At 48.6% G+C, this 23,265-nt stretch overlaps 2 protein-coding genes across 5 annotated transcripts in view; both read left to right on the top strand.

Moving 5' to 3' along the window:
• KCNJ16 (potassium inwardly rectifying channel subfamily J member 16) overlaps window positions 1-23,265 on the top strand; it is a 230,093-nt gene that overhangs the window by 28,441 nt on the left and 178,387 nt on the right. The gene's annotated exons all lie outside the window — the stretch shown is intronic.
• Window positions 1-23,265, top strand: part of MAP2K6 (mitogen-activated protein kinase kinase 6) — a 55,229-nt gene that overhangs the window by 16,676 nt on the left and 15,288 nt on the right. For 2 of the 4 annotated variants that reach the window (XM_057418626.1, XM_057418628.1), the window contains exons 2-12: window positions 6,840-6,906; window positions 7,844-7,892; window positions 10,149-10,262; window positions 11,044-11,163; window positions 11,896-12,012; window positions 12,497-12,548; window positions 14,543-14,670; window positions 15,330-15,407; window positions 16,091-16,230; window positions 19,012-19,057; window positions 22,531-23,014. In XM_057418626.1, coding sequence (XP_057274609.1) covers window positions 6,840-6,906; window positions 7,844-7,892; window positions 10,149-10,262; window positions 11,044-11,163; window positions 11,896-12,012; window positions 12,497-12,548; window positions 14,543-14,670; window positions 15,330-15,407; window positions 16,091-16,230; window positions 19,012-19,057; window positions 22,531-22,608 — 989 coding nt within the window. In that variant the 3' untranslated portion in view covers window positions 22,609-23,014. Of the gene's footprint in view, window positions 1-6,839; window positions 6,907-7,843; window positions 7,893-10,148; window positions 10,263-11,043; window positions 11,164-11,895; window positions 12,013-12,496; window positions 12,549-14,542; window positions 14,671-15,329; window positions 15,408-16,090; window positions 16,231-19,011; window positions 19,058-22,530; window positions 23,015-23,265 lie in introns of those variants that run through there. The other 2 variants (XM_057418627.1, XM_057418629.1) reach the window with 2 other exon arrangements.

The raw sequence follows: 23,265 nt of genomic DNA on the forward strand, positions 1-23,265 counted from the left end.
AGATGAATGCAGCATCATCTGCTCATGAGTTGTGCTGGTGTTCCAGGGTTTCCTACTGTTGGTGTTCCAGATGGAAGCGCTGGGGTTTTCTGTCTCTGTACTTTCATTCCTTATGCTGACTTTGAGGAAAGAAAGTACCTGCCTCTGGGCTGTGGCTCTGAGGTCAGCTCCTCTTTGCCAAAGCAAATTTGTCTGCATGTGGGGCAGTGTGTTGGCTGGTTAAGTCTTTGCAAGGTGTTTTTAGGAGCAGGTTCTCCTCACTCAGTGCAGTGTGTCTCAGCCGTCAGTCAGAGCCAGAAAGGAGACAAGTGGATAAGGAATTGGCTGGAGGGTTGCACTCAAAGGCTTGAGGTCAGTGGCTCGATGTCCAAGTGGAGATCAGCAATGAGTGCAGTGTTTCATGTGTATCCTGATTCCAGTGTGCATTGGCAAAATCCATCACAGTCATAAAAGTGCTCTTGCCTTTCCCGTTTCCTGTCCCAAATTGTGGCTCCTGGGGGAAAACAAAAGGAAAAATAGGTAATGCTTCAGTTCTTGAGACATAAAGGTGTGAGTTGCAGTGTGGACACAGGCACAGGGATGGGGCAGGCAGCAGTGAGGTGTGTGCAGACCTGGATGTGCCAGTGGCCACCAAATGAGCCGGCAGCTCTGCAGCATCCACATGAGGGGAAGAAAGCCCCAGCCTGCAGCTCCCTTCTCCTGAGCAGCCCTGAATCGAGTTGTTAAGGAAACAGATTTCAAGTTTGCTGTTTCCAAGGAGTTATTACAAACAACCACGAGAGCAGACACAGATAAAGGACGTGCAGGAGCGTCCCTGTCCTGCACAGAGGACGCACCATGTTCCTAATCACAGCATCTCTATTTGCCTCCAGCTGATGCTCATGGCAGTGATGGAAGAGCAGCCAGTGGTGCTTTGCCACTGTTATTGACAGGGCTAAGGAGAGAGCAGATGAATTGTGTTTCAAAGAGGTAAATAAAGCACAATATCCACTTCATCTCTTCCCTTGGCCTTTGGTTGAAACTTCAGCAGGTTTTAAGAATTTATTGCACATTAAGTTATTCTTCTGTGGTTTAATAAGGGGTTGGAAAAGAGATTTTTCAGGGCCACTTCCACGTCACTGTGCTTACATAAACACCTAGCTTTTGGTTTTCTCCAAGGCTTAGCTAAAGCTCTGCATTTACAGACTGGATGGTGGGTGCAGCTGAGCCACACTGTCACTGGCACCCTGCTTCGAGCATTGCACAACGTGGTTTTATGCAGCTTTACCAAAGGGTTACCAAGACCAGCAACCCAACCATGGAGGCAAAAGTGCTGAGAGAACTTCCCACCCTAGCCACCAAATCACTGTCACGAACCACAGCCTCCTCATCACCTGCAGATCTGTCCCAAAGGCATTTACATTGAAAAGGCATGATCTGATTCCATACTTTGACTGCCTGTATGGCAAAGCTCTAAGGCTTTCACACTGATGAAGCCCATGGCAAGAAGGCAGTGGTGATGCAGGACTGTGGTCACGGCTGTGGAGATGCCGCAGCAACCCATGGATGGGCACATGGCAAGCGGCCTCTGGGAAGATGCACTTGTACTACTGAAACCACCAGAAGTGTCTAGTCCATGAGTTTGCACCCGTTTGTGCTCTCTTTGACTTGATTCCTGTTTCAGCTGGAGTGGAGGCCGGGCAGCATGGCTTCTCCCTCCGACTCCCTCATTTAAAATACACTTTGTTATCTGCATGGATTAGAATACTGAGCACAGCAGTTTGGCAGGGAATCCCGAGTGTCTTTGCTCGGTGGCTGTTGTTTAGTCTAGAGGTAGTGAGTATTTGACTGTGGGGACACCAGGAATGCGCCCGGCCTTCCCGCTCTTAGGCTTGGCTGGGGCATCCTTGTGGAGTTCCTTGGTGGAGACTCATCTGGGCAGAATTAAAGGCTTTTCACCTTGAGGACAAGCTGTTGCTGGGGCAGATCACTGAGGAACCAAGGGGATGGGCAAGTCCTTCACCCGCCCTTGAACTCTCATGTCTGTTAAGATGGGTTTGTATCAGCTGTAACCACTCTGTGTGCCTTCACCTTTAATAATTTGCAAGCATAAATAATAAACCTGTGAGATGCTCTTTAATACTTGATAAAAAATACTTTTATTCCCCCTCTTTGGTCATCCTGTGTGAAACTGATGTTAAATAGGAGCTTTCTACATCTTCTACAGCAGCAGTTGCTCCAGATGGAGTTGAGCACAGCTGATAGGGGAAGAGCAGATCATTTGGCTTTCGAAACCTTTCAAGAGATGAGACAAGAAATCCTTAGGAAAGGCAGGAATAATAACCAGACACTTTTGTCTCTTACAAAAGTGGGAGAAAGAGGCTTTTCCACCTGTGAAATTATATGCTAAAAAGCCTTATTTGAAAGAAATTGTTGCTATATGGCTACTGAACACAGCTTTAATAATAAAGTGTGGTAATGACAGAACTGGTTAATATCCTTTGATGGAAATTGGAGCTTTCTGTGGCAAGGAACCATTTACTTTGGATTATATCATAAGAAGTTTTTGACTGCAATGAGAAGTCTGGAGACCGGGGAATGGGATTTTCCTTCAGAAGTGAAGGTTTGTGTTACAGCGTATGTGGGCAGTGAATTCCTCTGTCTTCCCTTTCTTTGTTATTCTCTGTTACGCTTCCTACCCTTCTGGTGGGAAACTTTGAAGTTTCAATTTTCAGTATCGATATTTAACGCTGCCCTAATTGGAATGGGCTAAGCAACATTAATCTCCATGCGTGCTCTGTCAGTGCTGGTGGGAAAAGGTTAACAAGTCCATTGGAAGTTAAACTTTCCCCCCCTCCCTCAGGAACTGGGTTTAAGACCTTCACAGGGAAGTGTTTAATGTGTTTTCATTAAGTCAGGTTTTCTTTCTCCTGTTACAGTTCTGCTTTCAGACCTCACTTTGTTCTCAGCATTGACTTTCTCGGGCTGATGAGCTTATGCCCATGCATGGGGCAGGCTGTGGTGGTGCTGCAGGTAACTCCTGGTGTCCCTGCTGTCCTCATCAGTGCCAAGAAAGCATAGAGGGGTTTTAAAGGTGGCAACATCTCTATCACGGTCAGTTCAGTATTCTCTGCGGGTAATTGCTTTGCTATTAGAAAGACTTTTTGGATGCTGGAGAACAGATGTACAATCCCATCTGTTGATCAACCAGGATAGCAAACCTTGTGCAAAAGGAGCCACGTTTAGACATCATGCTTTGTATGATAGGTCATTGGGGTTTTCCTTATTGTAAATCCCAAGGAGTTACAGTGAACCCCCTGCACTGATGCTCAGACCCTATCTGGTTTAGGTTTGAGTCTTGTGTTGTTATTTTGGTGTATGAGACACGCACGGCTTCTGCACATCTTGAACGTGGATGCCTGGTGTGTGCCATGGGTTCCTTCTGTGCTTCAGCCTCCTTTGAGCTGGGGACTTCTTTATTTAAACACCTATTTTTATCAGCTTTGCAATCTCCAAAAGCTCAATTTCTTCGTCAGAAAGGGCTGAAATTGGCCAGTGGATTTACACTTGCCACAAGGAGCACGCACGTGGTGATTTTCTTCAGGAAACAAGGCTAAAAATAATAATAATGATTCATAGAAACACTGTGGAAAATACTGGTTTTCTGGTGGATGGAACAGGTAACATCCAATTTTGTATGTTATTAAGCTGCCTCCACATCCTGAGCTCCTGTACAGATGACTTTCTCTGCAAACTGCAATTTAACACAGCGTCATCTTTCAAAGCCAGTGTCTGCTACGGTAAACTGGGGGATGTTATTTTGACAGCGAGGTGCTTGCTTGGCAGTTAATACTGAAGAGAACTTATCTTGGGGCTTCCAATTATGGGTTTTTCTTAGAGATAAAAAGGCCTCTAAGCATCACTGTTTGCCTTTGGGGAAGAGTTCCCTCAAGCTCCCTCAAGCACGTGTGACCTGGACCCATGGAGGTGGGGCAAGGGGGGACCCCGGCTCCTGCACTCTGATGTAGAGTGATGCTGAGCGCTGCTGCATGCTTCTGGTTGTAAGGCAGTGCCATGTCCAGGATTGTGGATGCTCCTGTAAGACACTTGCAGACACTGTCCCCAGAAGGTTTGGAGGGACCAAAAGTCAAGGTTTTTGCACGTTGTAATAAAAGGAGCTCCAACAGTTCACCAGATCCAGATGAGAGGCATGAAATTGCCTGATCACATTCCAAGACTTACATTAAATACCCATGTGGTGAGGCGGTGCGGAGATGCCCGCATTGCCCTGCAGTGCTTATCCCACAGGAGCTGCTGGTGCGAGTCCTGGCTGTGGAAATTCCCATTTGCAATCCCTTCTGGTGCCGTCATGAGATCCATGTTTTATCCTTGCTGCTGTTGTTGCTTTCTTCTTTGTTGAGAAGAAAACCCCAAAGAGCGTTAAACTGTGTCTGTGTCTTGGCAACTGGAAGACGCGAACAGATTGTGCCTCCAAAAAATGGCAGAGTTTCAAAATATTGTATTCCGTGAAGAAGAGGCAAGGAAAATAAACTCCCCAAAGTGCAGGCTCTGTTTCGCCAGGAGGAGGAAGGCTTTTAACATTTATTTGGGTTTGGTGTTTGCTCCCTGCTCCTTCTGCTGACACCGCTCGTGACCCATGGGAACATTGGATGCTTGTGCAACCGGCTCTGGTTCACGTTCAACTTAGGTTTGTTTCCAGTAGGTTTGTTTTCATGTTCCCATTGCTGAGAGCAGGTTCCTGAGGTTCAGGTGCAGCGCATGGGATCGCGCAAGCAAATCCATAAAGGAAAAAAAAGTCAAAAGGCAAGAACAGAGGAAATCCGCGCTTGTTTGTCTTCTGATTTTGGTTGCTGTGTGAATGTCATTGTGGTAGTGTGGCTGTATGTCAGGAGATGGCTGGTGAGTGTTAATGGGAATGCAGCTCTGGAGCTAACGAGGCAGCTCCTTCTCGCATGGGCAAGTCAGTAAATCTCTGTGTATTGATTTCCATGTCCAAAATCAGGATGGAGCTACTGCTTTCTTGTGCCCGTGGTTGTCTTGTTTGCTTGAACTGCGAGAGAATGCAGGCAGGTTGTTGGAGACAGAGATGTCACTGGGATGGCAGACTTGGGCCTTCCCAGAGAAACAGGGGTTTTTGTCTGCCTGCACTGCAAGACCTGCGTTTTTGAGGTTCCATTTTTAGCCAAAACATGACAACATCAAGAACACCGGTACCCATTTAGCATCCTGTCAGATCCGATGTACATTGGCACGGCTTGGGAAAGGGTATCTGGAGCATGTGGCACAGCAGAGCCTGCTTCTCTGTTGTGCCTGCTAGAGACCTTTGTAGTATAAGTGAGAAAACCAGAAGGAAAAGGGGCAAAGAACATCTCTGCTAAATAGAAATGCCTCCACTTGTTCTGAGAGTGTCACTTACTTCCTTACAGACCAGCTTTTACCTCTTGGGAAAACCAAGACCTATTCTGTATGATTCTGGGTGACCTTCCTTCTTTTATTTGCCTTTTGTTGTGTTGGACTGGAAGCTCCTTGGAGCAGAGAATTGTCTTTTCTTATTTCCTTTTCTTTCCTGAATTTGCAGCTCTGTTGATTTCTGATCCCAACAGCGAGTGTGCACCATGGCTTGCAATAGATGCTTTTCCCACGAGGTATCAGCTGGGTTGCTGCTGCCTGTCTCATCCTGGAATGACTCTTTTCTAAAAGATCCTGTCTTTTGGAGCAGACAAGGCAAAAAGGAAAGATTGGGAAGAGAAAGAATTGTCCATCTGAATTGACTAATTGCTTTGGAAAGGTCATTTTCAGTTCTGGGTGCCTGCACTTTGAACTAGCATCCCTCCAGCACTGGGGTGCACAGACATCTATTGGCATGAGTTTGTGTCAAGAGGAAAAATAAACTCAAACATGTGTAGGTGAAGTTTGAGAGTGTTAGGAATAGAGGGTAAAACTGATGCTTAAAAGAAAGACTGTAATTGATATAAATTGTTAGGTTAAAAATGTTTAATGCCTAAATTAGATGCTTGTGCCTTTTTTGGGGACCAGGGGTTTTATTACACAGGCAGACAGCCAGATGTTTACCTTGGGGTTTTGGTGACATGACTTATGTTTCCAGGTGATTTTACCCATGAATTCAAAACCCCGTGCTGAAATGTGGCTGTATATGTTTAGCCATAAAAAGGTTCTTGTGTTTCTCTAGTCTGCCTGGCTCTTGTGTCTGCCGGCTTGGACCCCCTTTACAGGAGAGCCTGCATTTGAACTACTTCAGAGCTTGAGCTTCGTCCAGCACAGAGAAGCTTGGCTGGTCAGTGTGAACAGAAACAAACAGCTTTGAAGCCTGCAAACTTAATTCTGCTTTAGTTTTTTGCTGGGTTTGCATAACTTTAATGACCAAGAGGTGAAGCATCCATTTAAACAGAATCAGGATCCGATTCTGGACTTTCAGCTTCAAAAAGGTCTTTATTCCTGCCAGGGTTTGCCGTTCTGTATCTGAAATGGTTTAAAATCTAAGGAACGTTTTAAGGGATTCTACGTGGGTAGGGCTGACGAAGGAGAAATACCTTTCACTTTGCATTTTCACATGGCCTGCCTTTGCCAGAGCCCTTGCCTGCTTTCTGTACCAAGTTGGCAGCCAGACCTTGCAGGTCTAAATGAAGCGTTACTGAACAAAGGCACTTTATGTTTTGAACTCTGTGCCCTGAGACAGCACCACCAGCCTGGCCGGGCATTTATGTTAAATAAGGTCAACAAATATAGACAAGCTGTGTTTTGCACATGAAACCAAAACAACCCAACAACAGCAACGGGAAAGCGCCTTTCTTTAATTCTGCCTCTTTCTTGTTTCACAGGCAAGAAGAGAAACCCTGGGCTGAAAATTCCTAAAGAAGCATTCGAGCAACCACAGACAAGCTCCACGTAAGTCTGCAAGCACTAAGGCAGAATGAAAAGAAAACCACGAGCCCCAGCTGCCTTCCAGCCTTTGCGGTGCCTGCGCCGTGAGGGCTTGAGCTTGTAGGTCTGGATAACGGGGACCCTTATGGATAACAGGGACCCTTATGGATAACAGGGACCATTCGCAAGGAGCAGGGGCAAAATGCCTGGGTTAATACTGGCATCGTTAGGGAGGATAATAGCTTAACAGTCCTTGTATTTCTCTTGTAGCCCCACGTATAACCACAGGATCTCAGCCCATCGCCCTAACCCAGCACTGCCTGTGGACATGTCTCATGTGCTGCTTAATGATGTGCCCAGGAAAAGGAAAAATCATAATAGGCACCCAATTTTAATTGGTGTGGCACTTTGGCCACCCAGTTTGAATAACATCCATTTGGTCAGGGCATAAAAATGCATCCCCTTCCCTACATACCGAGCCTTGCAAAAGAAATCCCTGTGTTTTTAAGGCCATTTGTGCAACTCCTGCCTGCTTGGCTCTCCTTGCTTCCTTGAGGACTGGCTTTTATTAGCCTGTTAACCCATGCTGTGTGACTTGGGTAATCATTTACAGGGGTTTTAGACCTTTATGCCCGTTTAATCCATTTTTCATACAGGCTGGCAGAGATTTGGTGCTTGTACCTGGCTTGTCTTTCGCAATGAATCTCTCTGGGTTCCTGCATGGGGAAGTTGGATGTGAGAAAAGCCAATTCCAGCAGCTTCCTTCCTGACCCCTTTTTGGGGTGACTTTGTGGATGTTGGCTCTATCTGTTGATCCTGCAAAGCTAGGAGACTGCTTAGGCTGTGAGGGCTGCTGGCCTGAAGGTGTGAGGGGACGGCCATGGAGGTTGTATTTACCCATTGAGGGAAACAAGATCTTTGTAAGGAACATTTAACATCTTTTCCCTTTTCTCCTTTGCAGGCCACCCAGAGATCTAGACTCCAAAGCTTGCATCTCTATTGGTGAGGAGGTAAGACTAGGAGTTGTGGTGAGAAGAAGACCTCTGGGGACCGGTGACCACCCTGGGCTGGCTGCTCTGGTGCTGGCTGCCTGTGGGATTGCTTAACTTCAGCCCCACAGAAGAAGGCAGATTAATAAACACCAGCTATTAAAAGCTTGAAATGGAAGGCTGTTGCTGGATGAGTAAAAGCTGAGAAGAGTGACCTGCGGGTTGTCACTGCTCTGATGAACGTGTCCCCAAACATCCACCCTTTGCATCCTGTGACTCCTCCGTCCCCTTCATGCTTTCCACCTGGGAAATTCCTTCCTTGCCTTATTATTCCAGCCAATCCCCTGGAAATAACAGTCATAAAATGAGGGGATTGCTAACAGCAGACTTTTCTCCTCTATCAGTTCCTTTGCTGATTTAAAGGGATTTAACTAAATGTATTTCCCTTCGCTAATATTGAAGGCTGTCTCATCAGGAGTCTAACTCAGGGTAGATCTTCCTGTCCTGGAAGCAAATCCTTGTGACAGCATGGGAACCAGTCACCTGATGGTCTGAGAAAATAGCAGGGAAGAACAAAACAGCTATTTTGATAGGAGAAAACAGCACAGCAGCATTCATAAAAGCATTTTAAAGCTAGGCAGTACATGTATTAGGTGTAAAGATAGGCCTTGGCGTCGGCGAGTTAATGCATGGAGTGAAATGCTAATAGTGGTTTCTAACGCCTGTATCTTGGGATGCTTTCCTTTCATTTTGGATTTTTGTATTTTCCCTGGCATGGAACAGGGGCAGGAAGGTGGAAAGAGTGTGAGATGCCTCTGGAGCAAAATGGTGCAGCACTGAGGCACAGAAAATGCCTGCTGCTAGAGCAGGCACCCACTCCAAGAAAATAATTTCTCCCCTGCAGTCCTAGGGATGGGGAAAGGCTCAGGCACTCCAAAAAGGCTCCATGCACAGAGGCAGAGAGCCCGTGTTGGATGGTGCAAAGAGAAAAGCACTCATACAACCCAGAGCTCAGCTTGACAGACACAGATATGTGGCTATCTCGGAGGGACTGGCATCCAGTGGTTTGCATTTCCCTAACCATCCAGCCAAGTTGCTTTAGGATGTGCTCCACCAGCCTTTCTACACTCCCCCCTCATCCCTAGGGAAAGCCACTTTCCCTCCTCTCCCTTTGCTGCTAAATTGAAGAGTGGCCTTGAGAGAACCAAAGTGCTTCTTTGGAGAGGGTCTCGTTGAACAGCGGGAGCAGTGTCAGGCAGGCAGAGATGCTTCAATCCCTCCTGTTGCACATAACTGTGAGCCAGGGCTCCTTTTGCAGGCGATGGAGCTGCGAGGGAATGACACAGTAATGCAGTGTGTGGCCCTGCACGCTGTGGCATCCCCAGCCAGCACAGCTGAGGCTGCAGGGTTTATTTCTGCTGTGCCAGCAGAAAGCGATGTGGGATTTGCGCCGTGAATCGGTTCATTATAACTGGCGTCTTTCTGTAGGATGATTGACTGATGTGGTCGTGCGCTGGGCAAACGGAATGGTTGGGTTTAGGAGCAAAGGCACTTCTTAAACATCCAAAAATAATATGAAGCAAAAAATAGAGCTGCTGCACAATATCGCAGCAGAAGGGAGAAGGGCAGGTTAGGATGCAGGGCTGCAAACAAAGTCACCCTCTGTGTAAGGCCAGGAGAAAGAGATCTCGAACGCTAGAGAAAATAAATCATCCATGGTTTAAAAATGGAGCACAGTCATTGGTATGTGGCCTGTCTGCAGGTCTGGAGAATTAAGCTTTTACAAGCCTCAAAAAACATAGAGATACTTCCGTGATTGTTTGTAGGAGGGTAGAAGGAATAAAAGCCTCAAGGTGATTCCTGGGGATGAATCTGATGTGGTGTTTTCCATCCCAGCCCTTTGAGGATGAGGAAGCTGAAAGTACTGCAGCTGAAGGGGGTGGAATAAGCACTCGGGTGCTGAGGGGAGCATCCCATCGATGGGATGGTCCTTCCTGCGCCCACGATGCTCAGGATGCTCCTCAACACAGGCTCCCTGCTTGTGCTATTAGGAAGCACATCCTAATCAGAACTCTGCTAATTACCACATTGTAGTTAATCTCCTGGCAGCCTCTGAGGACCATGATTTGTTTCTATCCTCGTGAACACCGATAGGGAGGGGGATGCACAGAAGTGAATTTATTTGCCAAACAGGGCTAGATTTCAGGGCTGTTTCACTCCTTGCGTAACAGATATGCACAGCAGCCACCTTTGCACTGATGTTTCATTCCCTCACAGAACTTTGAGGTGAAAGCTGATGACCTGGAGCCCATCTCCGAGCTGGGACGAGGTGCATACGGGGTGGTGGAGAAGATGCGGCACATGCCGAGCGGGCAGATCATGGCAGTGAAGGTAGAGTGAGCCTCTGAGGTGCTTTCTGTCCGAGTTGTCGTGTGTGGATGCTCTCATTGGTGCACATGTCTAATGTCGCTTGTTCTGATGCATGCCTTTACTGAGATTTACTGCTTTCTTTATGAAATCCTATGATGAGGTAGATTTGGGCCATTTAACCAAGAAAAGGGGTGTGTTTTGACCGCATGATGCTCCGTGTGTTTCCAGCGTTGCAGTGCATGCACCTATGTCTACAATATTCCTGTTTTCACTAGGACTTTACAAGCTATTTGCCATCACTTTGTAAATGTGCATATTTTCTAATGCAGATGTACCCTCAGATTCAGGGCTCTGCACATTAACTGTAATGGTACAGAATAACGTACTATAAATTTAATTGATTAAGTTAATTTTCTTTCCCTGGGAGACAGGGAAATGCCCATTTTCCAAAGCTAAGGGGTCTGGGTGCAGGGCTGGAGCCCTCTCTCATGCAGTAGACATCACCCAAGTCTGTTGATGTAAAGAGATGTCCAAAGCATCTCTGAAAGTCACAGGCTTCACCAGCCTAGAAGCTGATTCCTGCGCATTTCTCCTCTCCCAAGCCACAGGGACTTTTGGCTGTTGCAAAGAGTGGTGTTTGCAGGGAAGAGCAAAATCACCTGCAGTTCGGGCTGAGAGGTGTCAAAAAGGGTAACACAAAGAGGTGTGCTAAAAGAGTAAAGGAGTGATGTCAAGGCACAGCATGGGTATGGCTGTGGCATGGAGGTGCTTACAGCCGATGCTAAACTGCTTCGTCTTCCAGCGGATCCGAGCCACAGTGAACAGCCAGGAGCAGAAGAGGTTACTGATGGATCTGGATATCTCCATGAGGACGGTAGATTGCCCCTTCACTGTCACCTTTTACGGGGCACTTTTCCGAGAGGTATGGCATCCTGGAAATCAGCTGTGCTGCCCCTGGGAGACTGGAGCTGCTCCCAGGCTCTGAATTCCCATGCCTAAACTCCCCACCAAGTGCCAGGGGTTTAATCTCCATCTATATGTGGTGCAATATGGATTTGCTTAGTCCTGGCCTAAGGATCTGTCACATGCAGTTACTTCGTGCTGAGCAAAGAGAGAAGTAGTCTCATGTGAGGAAGAGGCAGCCAAGCCCTAGTGCCAAGCATGTCTGAGATCCCTGTGCTGAGTTGTTGGGGCTTGATGGTGAGTTTGAGTGATGGGGATGGCTGGTGCTGAGGACACCAACACACAGCCTGGTCCATTAGTGTTAATGTTGTCCTGACTTGCAATGTGAAAGCCACATGGAGGAAAAATAGACAAGATGTATTGAGGAGCTTTAAGCATAGCTCTGCAGAGCTGAACTTGTCCTGTCTGAGCAATTGCAGTGACTTGAACACATAGGAGCCTCAGTCCCGATAACTTTCTGGGCTCCTAAATCACTTCACTACCTCTAAATGGTAATGAAGGTGAACAGCACTTAATTCCAGCTGGAGGAGAGGGGAAGAGAAAGCCCAGTAGAGTTTTACTGAGTGAGTTTTAAAAGACAGGGAAAAGGCGAACAGGCCAGCAAAGGGCAAGTGCCAAAGGAGACCTTTACACGTGAAAGGAAAGGATGCTTCATTCCAGTAAGCAGCTGTTTGCTTGCTTTATCCTCCAGGGGGATGTGTGGATTTGCATGGAGCTGATGGATACCTCACTGGACAAATTCTACAAACATGTCATTGACAAAGGCCTGACGATTCCTGAGGACATCCTAGGGAAAATAGCTGTCTCTGTGAGTATTAGTTATTAGTATTAGCTGTGGGATTAGTGTCTCTGTGAAGAGGAAGGGAAAGGGTGTTTATCTTCTAAGCCAAGTTCTGTATGACCCAAGCTCCCTGCTGTATTTGCATCAGGAAGAGCATGGTCCATGGGCCAGCCCATGTGGACATTCCTAGCTGGTTTCTAGCATCTGGTCCTGTGGTGATGGTTTGTATAAGCCATGAGTAAGCCAGAGTGTGCCTATAGACATAATTGAGAGGTGGCACAGCATTAGGTGTGGGAGGGCCCTGCAGCTCTTTTGCCTTCTCATTAGGGTCCTGGGAGATTCCTGGGTACCCATCATCACCTCAAGCTGCTGTGATGGTGCAGGACTTGCAGGAGATGTACTTCCTTTCCTCCAGGCAGGTCTGGTGAGGATGGGGTGGGTGATGCCCAATAGCGTTTCCTCCTCCTCATGGTGCTGCCAGCTGTGATTCACTCCAGATTTGTTGTTTCAGATCGTAAAAGCACTAGAACATCTACACAGTAAGCTCTCCGTGATCCACAGAGGTAAGAGCCAAGCACACAGCCATGACCATGCTGGTGTCTGTCTGCGCTGCGCCATGTGCTTGCAGCCTTGCAGGGGCTGGGTTGTGCCCAGGCACAGGGCTCCCAAAATACCTAAGAGAAAATGGGCTTTTGGCAGCAAAAATATTCCCCAGCACCTCATGAGTAGCAAAACCTACTCAGAGGAAGTATCAGCTGTGTTTGCTCTTTGAAAACTGCATGCTGGTTCCCATGTTTTCCCTGATGGTGCAGGCAGAGAATGGGCTCTTTCCCCCTGGGTTGTATTTCCTTAATGCACAGTCTAAATCCACGGTCTGCTTTAGCACCTCTGCAATATTAAACCATACTTCTCCTTCTCACCTTGGTGGGCTTTGGATCAGGTTTGAGAAGGCTTCTCCCCTAGCTTGATGGCTCCATGTTGATGTGCAGTGGGAGATGCCAGAGTGATGCCTCATGTAGGGATCTAACCATCCTCATCCCCTTCTGTGAGCTTCCCTAAGCACTGGTGGGGCAGAAGAGCGTGGTACCTAAAGTAGCCTCAAGTGAAGTCGTAAATACCCTCCTAAAACTCTTCTGACGTTTTCCCCTCTAAAGCATCTCAAAGATGCTGTGAACACTCTTAGCAAGAAACCAATTTGCAGTGTTGCTGCTTGACACCTTTAGTTTAAAAGGGTCATTTTCGATGTCATGAGGAGGAAAAAGCCCTCTCTGGAGAGTGTGACTGCCAGGGAGAGGACCATCTGAAGGAGCAGAGTTCAGCTCTATCCTGCAGACACCTACTGTACATTCTGCGTGTGGCTGGGGGTTGTTTCTGCCTTCCGTATCCTTGACAGTAGGTGGGAAATGCTGCTCGGTTTCTGGATTTCTGTTTACTTGTTTGATTTCCACTGAAAATTGTCGTATTTCAGCATAGTAACAGATGGGTGAGGAGCTCAGCAACCTGAGGCTTTTGAATGCAAAATGCTGATTAGAGAGCAGATGTTAATGAACTATAAATCATCCAGTTGGAATAGGCAGGTCTCAAAAGCAGATTCAGATGGTGTTTCAGCACTGCTATTTAATAGTCTATCCCATGTAGACAGAGGACCCTCTTGCGGAAGAGACCTCTTATCCCTGGGTGGCAACAGGGGAAGGATTGCTGCCTTTTGAGGATCAGTGCTGGGATAAGAGGAGAGAGTGCTACCTGCACTGTGCTGAGATTTCCTCTGGTATTAGCCTCACAGGGAGTGACTGCCTGCTGTGCAGGAGAGCACCTCCATGCTCTCATGGATATCAGAGAGCTTCTTCCTAAGCCCTAATTTCCCTTTCTGTTGGTGATTTTAACTGCCTTCGTGAGCGTGATGCAAGTGTGAACGCACCAAGGATTATAAGGCCGTGATGGGAAGCGGATAAATCTGGCAGTAATAAATAGATGAGACACTGGCCTGATTTCCATAAGGTGTGGAGCACCCACACGCCTGCTGCTGTTCACACTGCCTGCAAGCTTGGTATCCTTAAAATTAGAGGCCACTTCTGAAATCTTGATCCTTGTCTTATTTTACTGCTCCCTCCTTCCCCGCTGCTCCTGTTCACCCTTTCCTGGCCATTCCTCATCCTTTCCCTATGGGTTTTTCCTTGGACCACATCCACCTGGGGACTTGCCAGAGCTCCAGACATCCCCTGCAGATGCCCTCAGCCCCGATGAGCTGTTCCCCTGCAAACATGGGATATATCCATGGGGTATGCAGGATGGTTACGTGCAGGGATACCTCCTGCTTCCCCAGATCAGAGAGAGGAGTCTGCAAGGGAAGGGCCACTTGCAGAACATATGACAGGCCATGAGACTGTCACCTGAACTTGCAGTACCCGCAGCCAGCGGGTTCCTGGCGTGCACAGAGCACAGGGCTTTGCCTGGACACCTTTGGTGCCCTCTGCTGCTAGGAAGCTCTCTGGCTTGTTTTGGCTTGGCACAGCCACCCGTGCGTGACAGTGACTGTGGTATGTGTTCCTTCTTGCAGATGTAAAGCCCTCTAACGTGTTGATCAATACGCAGGGGCAGGTGAAAATGTGCGATTTTGGCATTAGCGGTTACCTCGTCGACTCGGTTGCTAAAACCATGGATGCAGGATGCAAACCCTACATGGCTGTAAGTTGAGCTGCGTGTGAGGGCTGAGGAACATGAGCCTGGGCATCGGGTCATCCGAAAGGGGGAAGGATCAGTCTCCGGCATGTGTTCCGGGGACTTGTTTTGGAAGATGAATCCCTGAAGTTACTCATAAAGGGGCAGAGAGGAGAGGCAGATCTCCTGGGTCAGATCATATCTCCTGGGCACAGCTTCTTGCTGCCTTATCATGTCCCGGTGACCTTGGGGAAGGCTCTGTAATTACTCTGTGCTGCATTTTTGCTGTTTGCCCTGTGGGGACAATAGTACTTTCCATCGGGGAGGAAAAGCAGTCCCCAGGGATTGGGTTCCTCAGACTCCTCCTGGGAGCTGCTGTTCAGGGTTCGCCCTCTGTGCAGCCCTTGCGCAGGGTGAAAACAAGGCAGGAGAACTGGGGCTTGCTCCCTGTTCCCTGAGCTCCAACACCTCAATCCCTGGAGCAGGTACCAACTGCTTCTGGTGACCCGTTTCACCGTGGCACTAGATCTGGCCCCATCACGACCAAGGGAGCAAGCTGGTGGCATGGGCCAGGTGTGGTCCTGGTCTGTCACCCTCAGAGACCCATCTGTGGTCGGTGAGCCCTGGGCGATGGCATTGCACTGGTGCCATCCATGTTCCTCAGCCACCTTTGCCTCTGTTCACAGCCTGAAAGAATTAACCCGGAGCTGAACCAGAAGGGTTACAGCGTCAAATCTGATATCTGGAGCCTGGGGATCACAATGGTAGGGTGACCTGGAGGCTCACAGTGAAGCCAAAAGGGTTCGATGTTGCTTTTGGGTTCATTTTCCTCCCCATACCCCCCCTAACACTGGCATCGGTTCCCTGGGAAGGTGATGGGGTGGGAACGGGAAACAAGCTTTCCACAGGGTTGGAAGGGAGCAGGATGGAGCGCCGTCTTCGGCTGCGCCTGTGGGGTGCCACTGGTGGGGACAGCCCTGATGTGGTGGCGATGGGCTGCCGGGAGATGGCAGCATGGGCTAAGGCGAAGGCGCCTGTCGCCTTGGAGCAGGTTGGCTTTCAAAGCACAGAAAAACACTCCCAACACTTTGCAATTAGCAGAGTCCCCCTCAGAAGAGGAGGGATGGGTGGCATCTCCCACGCAGCGTTTAGGGGGAATCCATCTGCTTGCAAAGCCATTTGAAAGCACAGTTATCCTTTGAGATGTGGCATTGGTTTTAACTTCAAACCTTTCCCAAGCCTAACAGCAGAGTATTGCATACGGAGACTGATGGGTCTCCTCCACCCTGTCCCGTATGGAAGAGGTTAAACAAGATGTGGTGGCCAAGTGGGGTGAGGAAACACCATGTGTTTGTGCCTATATAACACACCCAGGATGGGCACATGGGGAATGTATGGGGAAGGAGGGCGAGATGCTGTGGGGTGAGGCTTGGCTGTGTCTCTGCAGATCGAGCTGGCCATCCTGCGCTTTCCCTACGACTCCTGGGGGACGCCATTCCAGCAGCTCAAGCAGGTGGTGGAGGAGCCATCGCCGCAGCTCCCGGCGGAGAAGTTCTCAGCGGAGTTCGTCGATTTTACCTCTCAATGGTAAAGTGCTCCCTTGCCCTTACCCGGCCTTGCCCTGCGCTCCTCTGCCAGGCTGGGGGGCGGATGTGGTGCCTCTGGCATCCCTATCCCCACAGGCACCCCCTTAGGGTGCAACCCAAGCTTTTGATCAAAGCATCCTCCCCGGGGGAAGGGATGGACCTTCATGTCCTCACTGAACCATGAGGGGCAGGCTGGGGCTTGGTGCTGTGCCTTTGCCAGAGCACTGGTGATGGTGGCTGTGGGCATCTTCCCTGCTTGAGGTGATAAAGGACAGGCCTGGAGGGGACATAGAGGAGGAAGGGGTTTAGGAGTCTTTCTCAATCCATTTTCCGTCAGCATGGGGTGTCTGCGGCTGGGCTGGCAGCATGGACAATGCAGGCACAGAGGTCTGATGGATCCCTCATATCCCATGGCTGGTGCAGGGACAGGAGTAGGACACAGAATGGCTGCGTCCTCTTGCTCCCATGGGATACACGGCTCTAAGGGCAGAGTTAGCCCCATGGTGGCCCCCGTTAGCAGCTACCAGGGCCCTCCGGCTGCTGCGCTGCTTGCCATGGGACTCAGAGCTGGAAGCAGCGGGAGAGTTTGGCTGCGGCGTAGGAAAAGGGCTGGAGCAGATGCGTGCTGTCTGGAGGTTGCGAGCGCTGCATGGAAGCACAGGCTCTCCCAGCACCCGAGGAGGCTCGCAGCTGCCCTCGTCCTACGGTTCAGCAGAGAGCTGGCAGCGGCCCCGCGGCTCCTGACTGCTTCTCCCTGCAGCTTCCCTGGAAACCGCCTGGGAGGCGCTTCTATTTTCCAGGCGCTGCGGTGCCATCCGCGGCTTGCCAAGTTGGCAGGTGGATGGGGGGGTTGCGTGGTGGCCAGGAGAGGACAGCACATCCACAAACACAGAGACATGTGAGACTGCTCCCGAGCCGCCAGCATCAGGGCACCCAGCCCGGATGGCTCTGCTGCGACCCAGGAAGGGGATTATCAGCCACTCCTGCCCCAGGACTCTTAAGTACGGACGTGCGGATTCCTTGGAGTCTTGTTCAAACGTGTCTTTGAGGTCCTTGTGATGAGCCGCACATTGACCTGCGCTGGGGAATACCTGCCCGTGCCCACACTGCTCTGTGTCTGCGCGAGGTGGGAGCTTGGAATAAACCCTCTCTCAAAACGCCTGCTGTTTTTCTGCGAGGCCCACGCTGTGATTTTGGACCAGCTGCCTTTCTCCCGTGCTGCTGGCTCGCTTCTTGTTATTGCAAAGCTGCCTGTTTGTGCCAGGCAGGCTGTTGTTCCCCACTGAATGTTTTGCTTCTGCAAGCACGGCGTCTTGCAGCTATAGCCGTGGGCTGATTTAGGAGTAAGATATCGTGATGGCTGCAGTGAGAATGACCCCGCTGTCGTCTTGAAAGCCTTAGGGAGCGTGTGGAGGCTCCTCTCCTTGGAAATCCCATCCTGAAGGATCACTGAAGATCCCTTGGTACCAGTGGAGTGGCATGGGCTTGGAAAAGTGAATTTTGGCTGCAGTTTTGTGTCATTGGAGTCTGAGAGTTTCTTCTGATGCTGATCAAGGTCACATCAACTCAGTGTGCTGTGGTTGGCCTGGCTTAGGTCTGTCTCAGTCTCAGGAGGTCACAGAGTGAATCATAGCCACTGGGGCAGCAAAAGTCTGATTACCTGTAGCCACTGCAGGGAAGTTCCCTGGACAGCTGAGTCAGGATCACATCCAAATAGGGCTCATCATTCCTGAAGATTTATATTGATTTCAGTAACTTGTCACCAGATTTCCTGGTATTAGTAACCTGGAAGCGTTTTTGTTTGTAGAGGGTCTAAATTAAGAGGATTATCCCCGAATCCTGCTTGTGGACACACGTAACCTTCAAATTCACCTTAGCATCGCGGCTTGGGCCGCTTTTGAGCTCAGAGGATGTGACACATCCCGTACCTTCGGCTCGGCGCTATTGGCACGTATCGTTACTAGGTTCCTCTGTTCATTCACAACATGACACTAAACACGAGCCCGCTCCACACAGCAAGCAGGAAATATCTATTCAGTGTGTGTCCTCTGCTTCCTCTGGGCTCCGGCAAATCCCAGCAGAGGAGCGACTTATCACCGCCGAGGTTCTCACTTTTGTTGTGCTCAGTGTGACACCTTTTCCCCGCCACCGACGTGTACGTGTGTGAAGATCTTTTCAAGTCGCTCCAAGTGTCTTTCCCCTAAATACACTGACAGGAAGCGAGCAGAGATTACGTCCTGTCTTTTAAAAGCTATTTTCTGCTGGAGGGGAACCAAAATAACTCCCAGCTACAACCCTCCAGAGCCATCTGTTGTAGGAGAGGAGAAAAAAAGGATGTCCCATGTAACCGTCCCCGCTGATAACAGCGCAGCGATAAACAAACAGTTGTACACGTGCTTTGGAGCCACTCGGTCACCACTCCCAATCAGTGGTTGGAGGCTGTATCATGCCCTTAGTTGCTGGCCTACTGGATAGCACCCAAAAACCCCAATTGCACCTGGCCCCAGCAACAGGCAGTGCCTTAACTGGTGCATATGGTGTCCCTGGATCTCTTGTTTGACCTTGAGCTCGCTGCACTTGTGTGTATGATACGGGCCTGTGTGCAGGCTGTAGGTGTCCTCGAGCCCTAAGCTGTTCACTTAACATACAGATGAGTAGTTGGGCTTACTCCACAAGGACTTGAAACCTTGCTTTTGCCATGGTATAATATTATGGCTGCACTTAAATTGCATACTGAATGTAACACTTAATGTTTTTCTTCTTTTGTTTTGTCTCATTAAAGCTTGAAGAAGAATTCCAAAGAGCGGCCAACATACCCAGAGCTTATGGTGAGTGTGCCTGCATTAAGCAGCGTGTTGATTCGGAGCTGAGATGGGTTACAATGAGATGCTGAAGACAAGGTTTCTAATAGTGACTGGTGATTTGGGATGCTTAGCATCTCCTTTTTCCATAACAGATGAGAGAATCATGGCGCTTCAGGGGCTTGGGGGGATGACTGCAAATCAGAGATGCTCTTTGAAATCTCATTCAGGTGCTATTCCAGTCAGATCAAGGGATTAAAATATGTTAAAGCAGTTAACAAATGTGCTAAGGGACAAGAGTGAGGGTGTGCAGAATCAGTTAGTGAGGATAAAAATCATCTGTGTGATGGCTTCAGATGCCCAAGTGAAATGCATGCACCATGGATGCTCCACGTGGGCTGCAGGAGCTGAGTAGCCTGCTAGGCTTCACTGTTGTGGTGCCTTGGAGAGGAGACCTTTTGGACAGAGTAATTCCTGGATATTAGGGACAGAGACGAGTCTGTGACTAATAATTCCGGTTATTGAATTTCATCTGCTGCTTGGATACTGTTTGCTGTATGGACAGAGGAATAACTAAGGAAGAAGATGCTGATAAAGGCTTACGACAGGGGGAAATGTAAAGGCAGTGCAGGGCTTTGAGGTCAGATGCACTTAACTGCTGATGAACTCACAGCAGTGCAGACACTGGTGTACACTCAGCCAGAGCTCTGGGCTGGAGCTGGCAAGACCAGGGTCTGTGGTGAGATTGTTCTGCTGGAGATCCAAGGTTTCATGGCCTCTTTCTCTCTCCCAACTTTCTGGTATTGATCCTGGTGTTCCCAGCTGCCAGCAAAAAGCAGGACAGCTTAGGAAGTCAGTGTTTCACTCCCTAGGCATCTAGTCTGTTTTTTATCCCTACCTGATACACAGCTTGCTAAAGGCAGGAAGGTACCTAACTGTGATTTCTAAAGATCCTGACCCAAATGCTTGCCTGTCTGTATCTGCCCACCCCATCCAGTGCCACTGGGAAGATCTCCTGGGTTAAGGATGGAAGCTGCTGCAGAATTCCCTCAGGCATTGGTGTCTCATGCCCCATAACTCATAGGACATACATTATGTCATCCAAGGGGTCAGCCTTATTGCTGCCTCTCTGTAAAGGTGCTCTCTAGCTGCAAGACACACTGGAAATCCATGTGCTTTCTGCATGTGGTTGTAAGCAGTGAATAATTCCTGTGGCAATTCTTGCTGGGCCCTGTAATGCAATCAGACTATATATAGATCTGATTTACACACAGTTTGCCCAAATACTGGTTTCAAACAAAGGGAGGCCCGAGGTTTATGGCTCTTTTTTTTTTATTTTTGCCCTTTTTTTTCATTATTATTGAATAAATACGTATATATTTTAAGCAAATTTCTGAAGTTTGCCAAATGGCCTTTTATCAAGAAGGTTCACCGGAGCAGCTCCGTCTGTTGCAGCATTAATACCCGTTGGCAAGCGAGTGCATTTCTATTGAATTAGGTTCTTGGATCACCTCTCCCGAGTATCTCAATGCTGTGGTATTTTATGGCTGACATGAATGTTGTGAGGTCCTGTGGTTGAGGGTTGCTGTTTTGTTGGGGTTTTTTTCCTCCCTCCTCTCTCCCTTACGGCATTAAGTTGCGGTACTGGATTGGACTTGTCATTTAGACCAAGGCTGCTCCCTTGCTTTCCTGTGGAATTGAGGTTTCTCATGGAAAATATGACTCTGTTCTATCTTGAGCATCAGGAAAACTGATAGGGAGGCTTAATTTCATTTTAAAATCCATTTCCCCAGGTGAAGTAGAGCATGAAACTACTGCAGGACTGGTGGTCTACACATTAAATAGGGCACATTGACCTGGCACAGGGTGTTTAGTGCTGTGACCAGGCTCAGTCGTTGCAAAGGGGTTGGGTTCACTGAGAGACAGGGCTGTAGGCCACCACTAACACCCATGTCATGCTTGTGGGTGCTTCCAGACTGTGGTAGCTCTGCCCTGGGTGCGATTTAGCTGGGATGCGGAATCAGTGGCATCGCGCTGGGATAATAACACAGCAGGCCATTTGGGCCATCTCTACGAGAGTCATTCAGGACACTTGAATTCCCGTGACTGTCTGACCCAGGGAGACCTTAAATTATGTCTGGATCCTTGCCTCAACCCGTTCCAGCTCTGTTTCCCACATAATTGTGCTTCCTCTTCCTTGCTGGTGTGTCTTTGGGTCGCTTCCCAGCTGCTCAGAGCTGCCTTTTGTTATTCACTGGATAACTTTCCACTCAAGCCCACCTTGGAAAATCTCTTTTCTTCGCTCTTCTCCCTCCACTTGGCCACTGCCATAGGTGATCATTGGAATAGCCAATGCTTAGGGACCAAGGTGAGGTGCAGCTTTGAAAAACGCTGGAAACCCCAATTTGTCCAATCTGGAATGAAGTGAGAGGGTGAGGAACCAAACCGAGCTCCCCCAGCCTGCGCATGGGAAGCGCAGCATCATTTTGCACAGATTTAAGGTCACCTGTGAGCCCCACGGGGTCCTGGCTGCCTTTTGGTTCTCTCTGACACCCTCCTTACAAATAAATACCATCAACTGACAGGACAGTGGGTGTCAAACAGTGTTTTTGGTGATCTCAGGTGAAAGTTGAATGATCTTAGCTGATGCGTTGCAGTCCCTGTTAGCAAACTGCATGGCTGGTGCTAGCAGAGAGGGGCTTTGCTGCTGCTGTCAAGGGGCATTTGGTTGTGTTTTTTGATTCCTTACACATATTTTTCCATTTGTGCTGAAATGGAGGCAGGATTTTCTGGCAGGATGTCTTCCCGTGTTGGTCACCATTAAGTAGTTAAACATACAGCTGTGGATGGTTTTCCAGCCGGGATGGCTTTCCTCTTTGCGGTGGTTAGGGGTAAAGTAGCCATCTCCTGCTGCGAGTATGAGCAATTGCAGGGAAGAAATGAGACTCAAAAGTCACCAGAGGGTAAATACACAGATAAAGCAGGAAGTTGATGGAAAACCCACTGCAGTCAGTCTTCCTTGCAAGGGTTTCCTTGCTCCTGATGGAGCTGGCACATGGTGCAGTGGGTAACCACCCTATTACAAGGAGCACATCTTCTCCTGGGGTACCACAGAGCTGCAAGCCAGTGTGTGCTGAAGGGCACCATGTGCTGGAGGTGGAGACAATGCTTTTGAAGACTGCGGTGTGTGTTGAAATGGCAGGGTGTGCTAGAGATGAAGGCAATGCTTTTTAATACTGTCTCTTCCTTTGAAAGCAGCCCAGCCAGGCTCAGGGTTTAGAGGGAATCCATGAGGGCAGCACAAATCTGCAGCCTTCATGAAGTGGCCCATTGAGTTCCCTGACTTGCCTCAGCTGCAAAACATGGGAAGCCGAGTATTCGGATGCTAGTGACAAAATCTTTTTCCTTGTCTAGAAGACTGCCTGAAAAGGTTTTTAGTTTGGTCCTCAGCATCATGAATAATAATGGCTTCTATTTTCCCCCTCTCTTTTCTTTCCCAGCAACATCCTTTCTTCACCCTGCACGAATCCAAAGAGACAGACGTCGCCTCTTTTGTCAAACTCATCCTGGGAGACTGAGAACTGGACTTGTACATGAATTGCCCTTCTGTGGACTGGTGGGTGCAGGGGAGGGGCGCGTGGCAGGACTTGTCATGGAAGCACCAACAGAAAGCCGCCGTGTTTCGCTGTGTTTTGTTTGTATGCTGAGAAACCCCCCGCCTCGCCGAAGTTTTTCAAAGGGTTCTTTGGTATCCATAGTGACATAGAACGAGCTGGGTAGTGAAATGAATTGTAAGAAGGTTGGAAACCTTAAAACAAAAAACAAAACAGCAAAAAAACCCCCATGTTAAAGAGTGATTTACATATTTAATGACAGTCAAAGTCCCCCTTCCTAACTTCCTCCTTGTCCCCTTCCCCCCAAACCAGAATTTGCTTTGTCATGGTAATAGGTGCTATGGTAGTCATGAAGTTGTATTTAGATTTATATTTTGTCCCTTCCATTGTTTTAATATTTATGTTAAGTGCTTGATGGAATAGATTTCTGTTTTATATGAGGATGAATGCGTGGTGACGATGATGATGAGGCCACAGCAAGCGATAGTTGTAGGGCTTTGCTGCGGAAAAGGTGTCAAAGGAAAGGAGAAAGAAGAGAAGTGTCTGTGTTGTGGAAAATATTTAATGTGCATCATAAAAAAAGATTATAAACAAGGATCTCAGCTCAGCTACCCGAGCTGT

This window comes from Pezoporus wallicus, unplaced genomic scaffold (assembly GCF_028554395.1).
Source record: "Pezoporus wallicus isolate ANWC-B61680 ecotype Strahan unplaced genomic scaffold, APGP_CSIRO_Pwel_v1 contig_3710, whole genome shotgun sequence".
NCBI classification, from domain to species: Eukaryota; Metazoa; Chordata; class Aves; order Psittaciformes; family Psittacidae; genus Pezoporus; species Pezoporus wallicus.